Here is a 14327-nt window from a genome sequence, read left to right as displayed (position 1 = left end):
TAAATAGAAAATTGAAGTTTAGGAAAAATCATGACCATAATAGGCCTGATAGAAGTAACATTTCAAAAAAGAAATAGAGCCTGACCAGGCAGTTGTGCAGTGGATAGAGCGTCGGACTGGGATGCGGAAGGACCCAGGTTCGAGACCTGGAGGTCACCAGCTTAAGCTCGGGCTCATCTGGTTTAAGCAAAGCTCACCAGCTTGGACCCAAGGTTGCTGGCTCGAGCAAAGGGTTACTCTGTCTGCTGAAGGCCCACGGTCAAGGCACAACGGGAGTTGATGCTTCCTGCTCCCCTCTCAAAATGAAATAAAATTTTGGAAAAAAAGAATCGAGCTACTTTTTATTCCTGAGGAACTAATGGGAAACAAAGGGTAACAAAGTTATATAACTGACTAGTAACAGGTGTTTCATTCAACCTTTTTTTTTTTTTTTTAAAGATTTTATTTATTTATTATAGATAAGGGGGGGGGGAGGAGGAGCAGGAAGCATCAACTCCCATATGTGCCTTGACCAGGCAAGCCCAGGGTTTTGAACCGGCGACCTCAGCGTTTCCAGGTTGACACTTTATCCACTGCACCACCACAGGTCAGGCTCAACCTTTTCTTTGTTTAAAAAACTTAGTTCCAAATATGCAACTTGACTACCAAGAAAAAAAAAATGGTTCTAGTGTATGGTTATACTCCCGTGCATTCTTTTCAAATCACTACCTGAGGCAGGGTGCATTAGTACATGGGGCTAGGGAAAGTTCTAATTTAGCTGACTGTTGATAAGTCACTTAACCTTCTAGTTTTTACTTTGATGAGTAAATACTCCCTAACCTCAAATACAGTCTTCCTTATTAGTGTTGAAGGACAAAAATGTTTACACATTTTTTTAAGTCAATCAGGGTTTTTTTTTAATTCTTTTTTTTTTTAATTTATTCATTTTAGAGGGGAGAGAGAGAAGCGGGAGAAGAGCAGGAAGCTTCAACTCCCATATATGCCTTGACCAGGCAAGACCAGGGTTTTGAACCGGTAACCTCAGCATTTCAGGTCGACGCTTTATCCACTGTGCCACCACAGGTCAGGCCACATATTTCTTTACAGCCTTGTTAGAACTTAATTCTGAAGCCCAGAGGTTGCCGGTTTAATATCCAGTTGGCACATACAGGAACAGATTTTACTGTCTTCACTCTTTCTGAAATCAAGAAAATATTTTTTAAAATTAAGTTATTTGGGGAAACCACGACCAGAGCACAAACAGCAGGAAAGACAAAAAGATTATATAATTCTAACCCGTTTTAGAGATGAGGAAATGTTATCACACAGCTAGGTCTATGTTAAAAAAAAAAAATGGGCTAGAGCCCTGGCCGGTTGGCTCAGTGGTAGAGCATTGGCCTGGTGTGCAGGAGTCCCGGGTTTTTTGTTTTGTTTTTTGTTTTGTATTTTTTCTGAAGCTGGAAACGGGGAGAGACAGTCAGACAGACTCCCGCATGCGCCCGACCGGGATCCACCCGGCACGCCCAGGGGCGTCGCTCTGCCGCGACCAGAGCCACTCTAGCGCCTGGGGCAGAGGCCAAGGAGCCATCCCCAGCGCCCAGGCCATCTTTGCTCCAATGGAGCCTTGGCTGTGGGAGGGGAAGAGAGAGACAGAGAGGAAGGGGGGGGGGTGGAGAAGCAAATGGGCGCTTCTACTATGTGCCCTGGCCGGGAATCGAACCCAGGTCCCCCGCACGCCAGGCCGACGCTCTACCGCTGAGCCAACCGGCCAGAGCCGGAGTCCCGGGTTTGATTCCCGGCCAGGGCACACAGAAGCGCTCATCTGCTTCTCCACCCCTTCCCCTTCCTTCCTCTCTGTCTCTCTCTTCCCCTCCCACAGCTGGGGCTCCATTGGAGCAAAGTTGGCCTGGGCGCTGAGGATGCTGGCTCTGTGGCCTCTGCCTCAGGCGCTAGAATGGCTCTGGTTGCAACAGAGCTGCGCCCCAGATGGGCAGAGCGTCGCCCCCTGGTGGGAGTGCCGGGTGGATCCCAGTGGGGCACATGCGGGAGTCTGTCTGACTGCCTCCCCGTTTCCAACTTCAGAAAATATATATTAAAAAAAAAAAAAAAGGCCCTGGCCGGTTGGCTCAGCGGTAGAGCGTCGGCCTGGCGTGTGGGGGACCCGGGTTTGATTCCCAGCCAGGGCGCGCGGGAGAGGCGCCCATTTGCTTCTCCACCCCCACCCCCTCCTTCCTCTCTGTCTCTCTCTTCCCCTCCCGCAGCTGGGGCTCCATTGGAGCGGGGATGGCCCGGGCGCTGGGGATGGCTCCTTGGCTTCTGCCCCAGGCGCTGGAGTGGTTCTGGTCGGGGCAGAGCGACGCCCCGGAGGGGCAGAGCATCGCCCCCTGGTGGGCGTGTCGGGTGGATCCTGGTCGGGCGCATGCGAGAGTCTGTCTGACTGTCTCTCCCCGTTTCCAGCTTCAGAAAAATACAGGGGGAAAAAAAAAAAAAAAAAAGGGCTAGAGATAGTTTTACTGATGCCTATTAACTGAGTTCTCCAATACTGTTGACAAGAAATCGAATCCCCACCAATGTGGCCTTTTCAGATTAAGTCCCCATGTGCTATATAATGCCTTATCAGTTACTTAATTCACTCTACCTCTTGGCAATACTGTCTTTTTTTATATTGCCCATGTCTATGGTGAATGAGCTTCTCCAGAAACAGAAATTCTCTAGATATTTGGCCATTATGTATATGATTAGTTAATCTTGAATCAACTGAACTTTCATTTTGCTATCAACTTATTTTTACAATTTATATTGTGAGACTGAAAGTACTTCCAAGAAATTTTAGAAGGGAATCAGGTAAGTATATTTCTCTTGACTCATTGCTCTAGGTACTGTTAAATAGTGGAATTTAGTAGTGTCTTAAAAACAAGTTAGAACTGAATCAAATCAAAGAACTAATGGAAGGGTTCTTTTTTTTTTTTTTATGTGACAAGAGACAGAGAGGGACAGGACAGAAAGGGACAGACAGACAGGAGAGAGTTGAGAAGCATCAATTCTTTATTGCAGCACCTTAGTTCATTGATTGCTTTCTCATAGGTGCCTTGACCAGGGAGAGTCCAGCAGAGGAAGTGACCCCTTGTTCAAGCCATAGACCTTGGGCTCAAGCTGGTGAGCCTTGCTCAAACCAGATGATTTTTTTTTTTTTGTATTTTTCTGAAGCTGGAAACGGGGAGAGACAGTCAGACAGACTCCCGCATGCGCCCGACCGGGATCCACCCGGCACGTCCACCAGGGGCTACGCTCTGCCCACCAGGGGGCGATGCTCTGCCCCTCCGGGGCGTCGCTCTGCTGCGACCAGAGCCACTCTAGCGCTTGGGACAGAGGCCAAGGAGCCATCCCCAGCGCCCGGGCCATCTTTGCTCCAATGGAGCCTTGGCTGCAGGAGGGGAAGAGAGAGACAGAGAGGAAGGGGGGGGCGAGGTTGGAGAAGCAAATGGGTGCTTCTCCTATGTGCCCTGGCCGGGAATCGAACCCGGATCCCCCGCACGCCAGGCCGACGCTCTACCGCTGAGCCAACCGGCCAGGGTGTAAAATTAACAGTCATATATTTTTTTTAATTTTTATTTTATTTATTCATTTTAGGAGAGAGAGAGACAGAGAGAGAGAGAGAGAGAGAGAGAGAAAGAGGAGAGACAGGGGGAGGAGCTGGAAGCATCAACTCCCATATGTGCCTTGACCAGGCAAGCCCAGGGTTTTGAACCGGCAACCTCAGCGTTTCCAGGTCAACGCTTTATCCACTGCGCAACCACAGGTCAGTCAAACCAGATGATCTTAAGCTGGCAATCTCAGGGTTTCAAACCTGGGTACTCCGCGTCCCAGTCCAACACTCTATCCACTGTGCCACCACCTGGTCAGGCTGGTAAGGTCCTTAAATTGAGTTCTTTAGTCAGAGGAATTTATATTGGGTTTTTGCCTTGTTTGGAAAAGACACTTTAAACACTTTCATAGTAGAAAAACTTGATAGAATTAAAAGAGCTGGAAGCAAATGTGTGGAAAGGGCACTGTTTAATAATATAGTATGTTGTAGCTTAATGATATTTGGGTTATTGTATAAACTAAACCTTATTATTATTTTTCTAATATTTATTGATAGAAAGCTAGGGGGTTGGGGGTTGTAGGAAACATTAAGTTATAGTTGCTTCTTGTATGTGCCTTGACCGGCAAGCCCAGGGCTTTGAACCTGTGACCTCAGAATTCCAGGTTGACACCTTATCCACTGTGCCATCACAGGTCAGGCCTTACAGCCTTATTTCTGTGATTAAATACACTTTTTTTTTTTTTTTTTTTTTTTTTACAGAGTGAGAGTCAGAGAGAGGGATAGATAGAGACAGACAGACAGGAATGGAGAGAGATGAGAAGCATCAATCATTAGTTTTTCGTTGCGACACCTTAGTTGTTCATTGATTGCTTTCTAATATGTGCCTTGACTGTGGGCCTTCAGCAGATGAATAACCCCTTGCTCAAGCCAGCGACCTTGGGCTCGAGCTGGTGAGCTTTTTTTTTTTTTTTTTTAAATCTTTGTTTCTTTTTTATTTATTTATTTATTCATTTTTTAGAGAGGAGAGGGAGAGACAGAGAGAGAGAGAGAGGAGAGACAGAGAGAGAAGGGGGGAGGAGCTGGAAGCATCAACTCCCATATGTGCCTTGACCAGGCAAGCCCAGGGTTTTGAACCGGCGACCTCAGCATTTCCAGGTTGATGCTTTATCCACTGCGCCACCACAGGTCAGGCTGGTGAGCTTTTTTGCTCAAACCAAATGAGCCCATGCTTAAGCTGGCAACCTTCGGGTCTCGAACCTGGGTCCTCCACATCCCAGTTCGACGCTCCATCCACTGCGCCACCGCCTAGTCAGGCTAACCTTTTTTTTTTTTTTTTTTCTTCAGAGACAGAGCAAGAGTCAGAGAGATAGATAGGGACAGACAGACAGGATCAGAGATATGAGAAGAATCTATCATCAGTTTTTCGTTGAGACACCTTAGTTGTTCCTTGATTGCTTTCTCATATGTGCTTTGACCATAGGCCTTCAACAGACTGAGTAACCCCTTGCTCAAGTCAGAGACCTTGGATCCAAGCTAGTGAGCTTTTTGCTCACACCAAATGAGCAAAAGCTGGCGACCTTGGTGTCTCAAACCTGGGTCTTCCGCATCCCAGTCCAATGCTCTATCTACTGCGCCACTGCCGGGTCAGGCTAAACTTTTTTTAAATAATTTTATTATTTTGTTGACTTTAGAGAGAGGAACATCTGTTTGTGTACATGCCTTGACCTGGGATCAAACTGGCAACCTCTGCACTTTGGGATGATATTCTAACCAACTGAACTATCTGGCCAGAGCAAACTATTTTTTTAAGATTTTTATATCTTGATTTTAGAGAAGGTGGTGGGAGCAACAAGTGTTAACTCGTAGTCAGAGGCGGATTTAATAGCAGGTGTACTGGGCGTGCACCCTGGGTCCTGACTTTTGAAGTGCCCTGCAAAACCCCAACTTTACACTTTTTTCTAATGACAAGGGGCCCAATATTTTCTTCTGCTCCCAGGGCCTCAACCAACCTTATTCTGCCTCTGCTGGCAGTGGTAGTTGTTTCTCATATGTGTCTTGACCTAGCAAACTTGAGGTTTAAATGAACTTTTCTTGTTTGTTGCTCTTGCCCATTTCATATATTGTTTGCTACCAAGACATTCTATAGAAAAAATTTATGGAGTACTTTTTTTTTTTTTTTTGTATTTTTCTGAAACGGGGAGGCAGTCAGACAGACTCCCGCATGCGCCTGACCGGGATCCACCCGGCATGCCCACCAGGGGGCGATGCTCTGCCCATCTGGGGTGTTGCTCTGCTGCAACCAGAGCCATTCTAGCGCCTGAGGCAGAGGCCACAGAGCCATCCTCAGAGCCCGGGGCCAACCCTGCTCCAATGGAGCCTTGGCTGCGGGAGGGGAAGAGAGAGACAGAGAGGAAGGAGAGGGGTGGGGTAGAGAAGCAGATGGGCGCTTCTCCTGTGTGCCCTGGCTGGGAATCAAACCTAGGACTCCTGCATGCCAGGCCAACGCTCTACCGCTGAGCAAACCGGCCAGGGCTATGGAGTACTTTTAAAAAATTACTTTGAAAATAAGTGAAATTGTTTGAATTGAAAATACTAAAGTTTTGCATTTTAATTGACTTGGAAGGAGACATGTAAATGATTTATGTTGCCATTTTGGTTAACTGTTCCAACAGTTTAGCTAAACTCTTTTTGGCTGCCCTCACATTATTATTATTATTATTATTTTTTAATTTATTTTTTACAGAGACAGAGTGAGTCAGAGAGAGGGATAGACAGGGACAGACAGACAGGAACGGAGAGAGATGAGAAGCATCAATCATTAGTTTTTCATTGCGCGTTGCAACACCTTAGTTGTTCATTGATTGCTTTCTCATATGTGCCTTGACCACGGGCCTTCAGCAGACCGAGTAACCCCTTGCTGGAGCCAGTGACCTTGGGTTCAAGTTAGTGGGCTTTTTTCTCAAACCAGATGAGCCTGCACTCAAGCTGGCGAGCTCGGGGTCTTGAACCCAGGTCCTCTGAATCCCAGTCCGACGCTCTATCCACTGCGCCACCGCCTGGTCAGGTTGCCCTCACATTATTTTAATGAGATCAAATGGAAGATAGGAAGGATAAACATAGTTTAGGAGAAATGGGAGACTTTGCTAAAAGTGTGTAATTATGTTGGGGATTTTGGCATGAGCAGGTCAGTGGACAGTCGAATCCCAGGATTTGAGAGAGGGCTTTTGGAAAGTTTTCCTAGGGGTGTGAGTGTGTGTGTGTGTGTGTGTGTGTGTGTGTGTGTGTGTGTGTGTGTGTTGGAGGGGGTTGTGGGGGGGACTGTGTATTGGAGAAGGCCAGCTGTGCTGGTGAGCATTATTTTTGATTTAGGATGCTGCTGCTTTTAAATATGACAAACAGTGATTCTAGATCTTGGTTTTGCATTAGAATGCCCAGGTGAGCTTTTAAGATGTACCAGTGCTTCTGTCCTACTCCCAGAAATGTGTTTTCAAAGCAATGTGGAATCAAGAAGCAATTCTGGGAGACATCCTCACAATTCTAGTTAAGCACCTTACGGAAGAACTGTTTATTTAAAAAACAATAGGATCTTTGCCTCATTAGTTTTTTTGTTTTTGTGACGGGAGAGAGATGAGAAGCATCAAATCTTTGTTGTGGCCTGACCAGGCGGTGGCCCAGTGGATAGAGCATCAGAGTGGGATAAAGAGGACCCAGGTTCGAGACCCCGAGGTTGCCATTTTGAGTGCGGGCTCATCTGACTTGAGCAAAAAGCTCGCCAGCTTGGACCCAAGGTCGCTGGCTCGAGCAAGGGGTTATTCCGTCTGCTGAAGGCCCACGGTCAAGGCACATATGAGAAAGCAATCAATGAACAACTAAGGTGTTGCAATGCGCAATGAAAAACTAATGATTGATGCTTCTCATCTCTCCGTTCCTGTCTGTCTGTCCCTGTCTATCCCCCACTCTGACTCTCTCTCTCTGTCTCTGTAAAAAAATAAAATAAACAAAAATAATTATTAAAAAAAAAATCTTCGGCCTGACCTGTGGTGGCGCAGTGGGATAAAGCGTCGACCTGGAAATGCTGAGGTCGCCAGTTCGAAACCCTGGGCTTGCCTGGTCAAGGCACAAATGGGAGTTGATGCTTCCAGCTCCTCCCCCGCTTCTCTCTCTCTGTCTCTCCTCTCTCTCTCTCTGTCTCTCCCTCTCCTCTCTAAAAAAATGAAAAAAAAAAAATCTTCGTTGTGGCACCTTAGTTTATTGATTGCATTCGCCTGTACCTTGATGGGGGCAGGGGGGTGAGGGGGCGTGACAGTGATCCCTTGCTCAAGCCAGAAACTTTGGGCTTCAAGCCAGTGACCATGGATGGGGTCATGTCTATCATCCCTCATCCCACACTTAAGTTGGTGACCTCGAGGTTTCTTTTTTTTTTTTTTTTTTTTTAATTTATTCATTTTGAGAGGAGAGAGTGAGAGAGAGAGAGAGAGAGAAAGGGGGGAGGAGCAGGAAGCTTCAACTCCCATATGTGCCTCAGACCAGGCAAATGCAGGGTATTGAACCGGCAACCTCAGCATTCCAGGTCGATGCTTTATCCACTGCACCACCACAGGTCAGGCGACCTCAAGTTTCGAACCTGGGTCATCCACATCCCAGTCCAGTGCTCTATCCACTGCACCACCACCTGGTCAGGCTCCCTCCCTCTCTCTCTCTCTCTCTCTCTCTCTCTTTCTTTAGCAAGAGACATGAAGGGAGAGAGATGAGAAGCATCAACTTATAGTTGTAGCACTTCAGTTGTTTATTGGTTCTAACACATGCCTTGACCTGGGGGCTCCAGCTGTGCCAGTGACCCCTTGCTCAATTCAGCGACCTTGGGATAATGTTGATGATCCCGTCAAGTGGATGATCCTGGTGTTTCGAACCTGGGACCTCAGTATCTCAGGTTCACGCTCTCTTCACTGCACCATCACTGGTCAGGTATAGCAATTATTTTTGTTAAGGAGGCGAAATTCATTTCCAGCAGAGCAGGACAGATGGGTTTAGGGGAGTTTATTAAATAGAGAAATAGTGTGGAATTTGGAAAAGAGGACAGATTTAAACCACATAATCTTATTCAACTCCTAGTCCAAGAAGAGGAAGAAATAATGGGGATATGGGAATTATGCTCTCTATAATTCAGTTATTAAAAAGGACCGGAGAGGAGTATATTTGACCTTAATAGAGTTTATGTACCATTTTGTTTTCCTTAACTGTGAAAAAAAGACAAGAGCATGACAAAGCTATTTTTCATTGTTTGAGATCTTTTCATACATTTGTTTAAAGGCAAGTGAGTTTCTTTTTTATTTTTTTATTATTTTTGTATTTTTTGTATTTTTCTGAAGTTGGAAATGGGGAGGCAGTCAGACAGACTCCTGCATGCGCCCGACCGGGATCCACCCGGCACACCCACTAGGGGGTGATGCTCTGCCCATCTGGGGCGTCACTCTGTTGCAACCAGTGCCATTCTAGGGCCTGAGGCAGAGGCCACAGAGCCATCCTCAGAGCCCAGGCCAACTTTGCTCCAATGGAGCCTTGGCTGCAGGAGGGGAAGAGAGAGACAGAGAGGAAGGAGAAGGGGAGGGGTGGAGAAGCAGATGGGCGCTTCTCCTGTGTGCCCTAGCCGGGAATCGAATCCGGGACTCCTGCATGCCAGGCCAACGCCCTACCACTGAGCCAACCAGCCAGGGCCAAAGCAAGTGAGTTGCTTTTTTTTTTAATTATTTTTTATTTATTTATTCATTTTAGAGAGGAGAGGGAGAGACAGAGAGAGAGAAGGGGGAGGAGCAGGAAGCATCAACTCCCATATGTGCCTTGACCAGGCAAGCCCAGGGTTTCGAACCAGCGACCTCAGCATTTCCAGGTCGACTCTTTATCCACTGCGCCCACCATAGGTCAGGCCAAGGCAAGTGAGTTTTAAGAGAACTTGGACTCTCTCTTTCAGTGGGCATTGATCTGCCCCCCTTTTTCTGGTGAGGATACAGCTAAGAGTAGACAGATGCATATTAAATTTGGCTTTAAGAATTATGAATGGAACAACAAAAAATGATGGATGTAGAACTTGTGTAACTATATGTGGTTAAGACATAAGTGATAATGTCAATATTGAGGTAACCTCAATATTGAAGTTGAGAAGTAAAGCTTGTTAGAAATACTTACCAGTGGGCCATTCATTAATTCAGTAATTAAACCAAGTTCAGCCTGACCAGGTGGTGGTGCAGTGGATAGAGCATCGGACTGGGATGCAGAGGACCCAGGTTCGAGACCCCGAGGTTGCCAGCTTGAGCACAGGCTCATCTGGTTTGAGCAAAAGCCTACCAGCTTGAACCGAAAGTCGCTGGGTCCAACAAGGGGTTACTCGGTCTGCTGAAGGCCCCCGGTCAAGGCACATATGAGAAAGCAATCAATGAACAACTAAGGTCTCGCAACGCGCAATGAAAAACTAATAATTGATGCTTCTCATCTCTCTTCGTTCCTGTCTGTCCCTGTCTATCCCTCTCTCTGACTCACTCTCTGTCTCTGTAAAAAATAAAAATAAAAATAAAAAAAAATTAAATTAAATTAAAAGAGAGGAATTCTTCAATGTATTGACGAGGAAATGAGTTTGCTTTTCAAATATATGCCCTGGCCCTGGCCGGTTGGCTCAGCGGTAGAGCGTCGGCCTGGCGTGCGGGGGACCCGGGTTCGATTCCCGGCCAGGGCACATAGGAGAAGCGCCCATTTGCTTCTCCACCCCCCCTCCTTCCTCTCTGTCTCTCTCTTCCCCTCCCGCAGCCAAGGCTCCATTGGAACAAAGATGGCCTGGGCGCTGGGGATGGCTCCTTGGCCTCTGCCCCAGGCACTAGAGTGGCTCTGGTCGCGGCAGAGCGACGCCCGGCCCCAGAGGGGCAAAGCATCGCCCCCTGGTGGGCAGAGCCTCGCCCCTGGTGGGCGTGCCGGGTGGATCCCGGTCAGGCGCATGCGGGAGTCCGTCTGACTGTCTCTCCCCGTTTCCAGCTTCAGAAAAATACCAAACCCCCCCCCCCAAAAAAAACAACAAAAAAACAAATATATGCCCAAACATTGAAGAAATCTCTAGGACACATCAGGCTCATGTTTCTCATAAACAAAAGAATGAAAACTTAACACATTTGGGTGGGATCTGCCGAATTTATTAAATCTTACTAAGAATGTATTTATTTATTTTTAATTAATTTTTTTTTTGTATTTTTCTGAAGCTGGAAACGGGGAGAGACAGACAGACTCCTGCATGCACCCCACCGGGATCCACCCGGCACGCCCACCAGGGGGCGACGCTCTGCCCCTCTGGGCGTTGCTCTGTCGTGACCAGAGCCACTCCAGGGCCTGAGGCAGAGGCCACAGAGCCATCTCCAGCGCCCGGGCCATCTCCGCTCCAATGGAGCCCTGGCTGCAGGAGGGGACGAGAGAGACAGAGAGGAAGGAGAGGGGGAGGGGTGGAGAAGCAGATGGGCGCTTCTCCTGTGTGCCCTGGCCGGGAATCGAACCCGGGACTCCTGCACGCCAGGCCGACGCTCTACCACTGAGCCAACCGGCCAGGGCAGAATGTATTTATTTATATATATATAAAATATAACTTTTTGTCGTTTTTAATTTTTTTTTTAGTTTTTAAATTTTTTAACCTGTCTTTTTTAAGAATTCTAAAAAGCATAACACAAAAAATGTAATATAAAAATGATTTTTTTTTATATTTTATTTTTTTATTTTATTTATTTATTTTATTTTTTACAGAGACAGAGAGTGAGTCAGAGAGAGGGATAGACAGGGAAGACAGACAGGAACAGAGAGAGATGAGAATCATCAATTATTAGTTTTTTGTTGTGACACCTTAGTTGTTCATTGATTGCTTTCTCATATGTGCCTTGACCGTGGGCCTTCAGCAGACCGAGTAGCCCCTTGCTGGAGCCAGCGACCTTGGGTTCACGCTGGTGGGCTTTTTGCTCATGCCAGATGAGCCCACGCTCAAGCTGGCGACCTCTGGGTCTCGAATCTGGGTCTTCTGCATCCCAGTCCAACGCTCTATCCACTGCACCACTGCCTGGTCAGGCCATAAAAATGGTTTTTAATGTCAGAATAAATCTAATTTTGTCGTATTTATTTTGTTTAATTGCCATAAAAGCACACTTGGACTTCATATTTTTGTCTTTAATATTTGACTTAATTATTGTAACATTTCTCAGAAATTTGTATATAGTGCACCTACAATTATTTGTAGGATTTTTTTTTTTTTACAGGGACAGAGAGAGAGTCAGAGAGAGGGATAGATAGGGACAGACAGACAGGAATGGAGAGAGAGATGAGAAGCATCAATCATCAGTTTTTCGTTGGGAGACCTTAGGTGTTCATTGATTGCTTTCTCATATGTGCCTTGACCGGAGGCCTTCAGTAGACCGAGTAACTCCTTGCTGGCGCCAGCGACCTTGGGTCCAAGCTGGTGAATTTTTTGTTCAAGCCAGATGAGCCCGTGCTCAAACTGGCGACCTCGGGGTCTCGAACCTGTGTCCTTCCGCATCCTAGTCCGACGCTCTACCCACAGCGTCACCGCCTGGTCAGGCTATTTGTAGGATTTTAAATGTGCCCTGACTTCAAAAAGTTTGAGAACCACTGGTGTAGTGGATAGAGTATTGACCTGGAATGTTGAGGTTGTTGGTTTGAGACTCCAGGTTTGCCCAGTCAAGGCACATGCAACTATGAGTTGATGGATTCTCATTCCTTCTTCCCACCTTTTTCTCTGTCTCCTAAAATCAATAAATAAAATATTTTAAAAAAAGATCAACCAATGAATGCATAAATAAGTGGGATAACAGATTGATATTTTCCTCTCTTTCCCTCTTCCCCCTTCTAATAATTAATAAAAATTAATGAAAGAGCATAAGTGTGTTTAGAAGTGTTACACTGAGAGGGAGCAGACCCAGAACTTGGTTTTTGATTTCCAGTCCAGTGCTGTATTGCCACAGCAATCTGTCTTTTATTATACTACAGGGGATGGAGGAAGTAAGTCAAGTTATGTACAAATTCAAAAATTTAGGCCAATAGAGACCTTATAGAGTCAGGTGCAAACCCCTAATTTAACAACAACAACAAAAAATTCAGATTGTTAGGAAGTATGAGATTATTTTCCAAATACACCTGAGAATAAAAATGGCTATCACTTTGATGACTTCTTATATATTGAGCCAAACGGTTTATGTTTATTATCTAAGTCGGTCCTCACAAACACTATTCTATCTAAATACTATTTTATCCTTAATTTGCAAATGAGGACACATGTTCAGAATAGATAAGAGTTGAGATTAAAACCCATATTTCTCTCCTGAGAGTCTGAGTCAGCAACCACCATACTCTACCTCCAGTCTATAATTCATGATGATTTTTGAGGAGGGTTTACATGCTCACTGGCTAGATGGGTCTGAAAGATTTTTGGGTTCTTCTTTCTTTTTTTTACAGAGATAGAGAGTCAGAGAGAGGGATAGACAGGCACAGACAGACAGGAACGGAGAGATGAGAAGCATCAATCATTAGTTTCTCGCGCATTGTGACACCTTAGTTGTTCATTGATTGCTTTCTCATATGTACCTTGACTGCGGGCCTTCAGCAGACTGAGTAACCCCTTGCTCAAACCAGCGACCTTGGGTCCAAGCTGGTGAGCTTTGCTCAAACCAGATGAGCCCGCACTCAAGCTGGCGAGCTCGGGGTCTTGAACCTGGGTCCTCGGCATCCCGGTTCAACGCTCTATCCACTGCACCACTGCCTGGTCAGGTTAAATTGATTTTTTTTTTTTTTTTTTTTACAGGAACAGAGAGAGTCAGAGAGAGGGACAGACAGGAACGGAGAGAGATGAGAAGCATCAATCATCAGTTTTTTGTTGAGACACCTTAGTTGTTCATTGATTGCTTTCTCACATGTGCCTTGCCGCGGGCCTTCAGCAGACCGAGTAACCCCTTGCTGGAGCCAGTGATCTTGGTCCCCGCTCAAGCTGGTGACCTCGGGGTCTCGAACCTGGGACATCTTCATCCCAGTCTGACGCTCTATCCACTGCGCCACCGCCTGGTCAGGCAGGCTAAATTGATTTTAATTTATTGTGTTTACAAAGATTCTAGTGTCCCCCCAATGCATCCCGTTTTCCCGGTGTTCCCCCTCAACTTCCCGCTAGCCCCCTTCCCCGCAACGCCCTCCCCACTTCCTTCCAGGATTTGCTTTTCTGCTCTCTATAATGCTGTGCGATGTGTATATAAAAGGGATCTGTCGCCTGACCTGTGGTGGCGCAGTGGGATAAAGCGTCGACCTGGAACACTGAGATTGCTAGTTCAAAGCGTTCAAAACCCTGGGCTTGCCTGTTCAGGGCACATATGGGAGTTGATATTTCCTGCTCCTCCCCCCTTCTCTCTCTCTTTCTCTCCCCGCTCTCTAAAAAAGTAAAATAAAATAAAAAATGAATAAAGTCTTTAAAAAAATAAATAAACGCAAAACATGGAAAGACCTCCAGTCTTTTTTACCCAAGGCTTTCCTATTATGATTTTGTAAAGTTATTCCTGAACCCTACAAGTGTGACTGCATTTGTTGCAGGGATAGATTTACCCAAACAGGTGGAAGAGTCTTAAGGGTTATATAAACAGCTGCAGAACTCTATGCTAGTCTTGGTAGCAAGGGATGTGGCCATTCCCAGCCGCCAGGCATTAACCAACCTTAGAACAGGCCCTTAAATCGGAAGGACTGCAAT

At 46.2% G+C, this 14327-nt stretch overlaps 1 protein-coding gene across 3 annotated transcripts in view; it reads right to left on the bottom strand.

Moving 5' to 3' along the window:
* ARMC7 (armadillo repeat containing 7) overlaps positions 1-14327 on the bottom strand; it is an 89080-nt gene that overhangs the window by 15758 nt on the left and 58995 nt on the right. The window contains exon 3 of one of the 3 annotated variants that reach the window (XM_066381198.1): positions 927-1177. The exons of 1 other annotated variant lie outside the window; for it this stretch is intronic. In XM_066381198.1, coding sequence (XP_066237295.1) covers positions 1092-1177 — 86 coding nt within the window. In that variant the 3' untranslated portion in view covers positions 927-1091. Of the gene's footprint in view, positions 1-926; positions 1178-12136; positions 12346-14327 lie in introns of those variants that run through there. One more of the 3 variants, XM_066381200.1, reaches the window with a different exon arrangement.

Source organism: Saccopteryx leptura, chromosome 4 (assembly GCF_036850995.1).
Source record: "Saccopteryx leptura isolate mSacLep1 chromosome 4, mSacLep1_pri_phased_curated, whole genome shotgun sequence".
Taxonomy (NCBI): domain Eukaryota; kingdom Metazoa; phylum Chordata; class Mammalia; order Chiroptera; family Emballonuridae; genus Saccopteryx; species Saccopteryx leptura.
The sequence above is the reverse complement of the archived record's forward strand: the minus strand, read 5'-3'. Positions and strand labels throughout refer to the sequence as shown.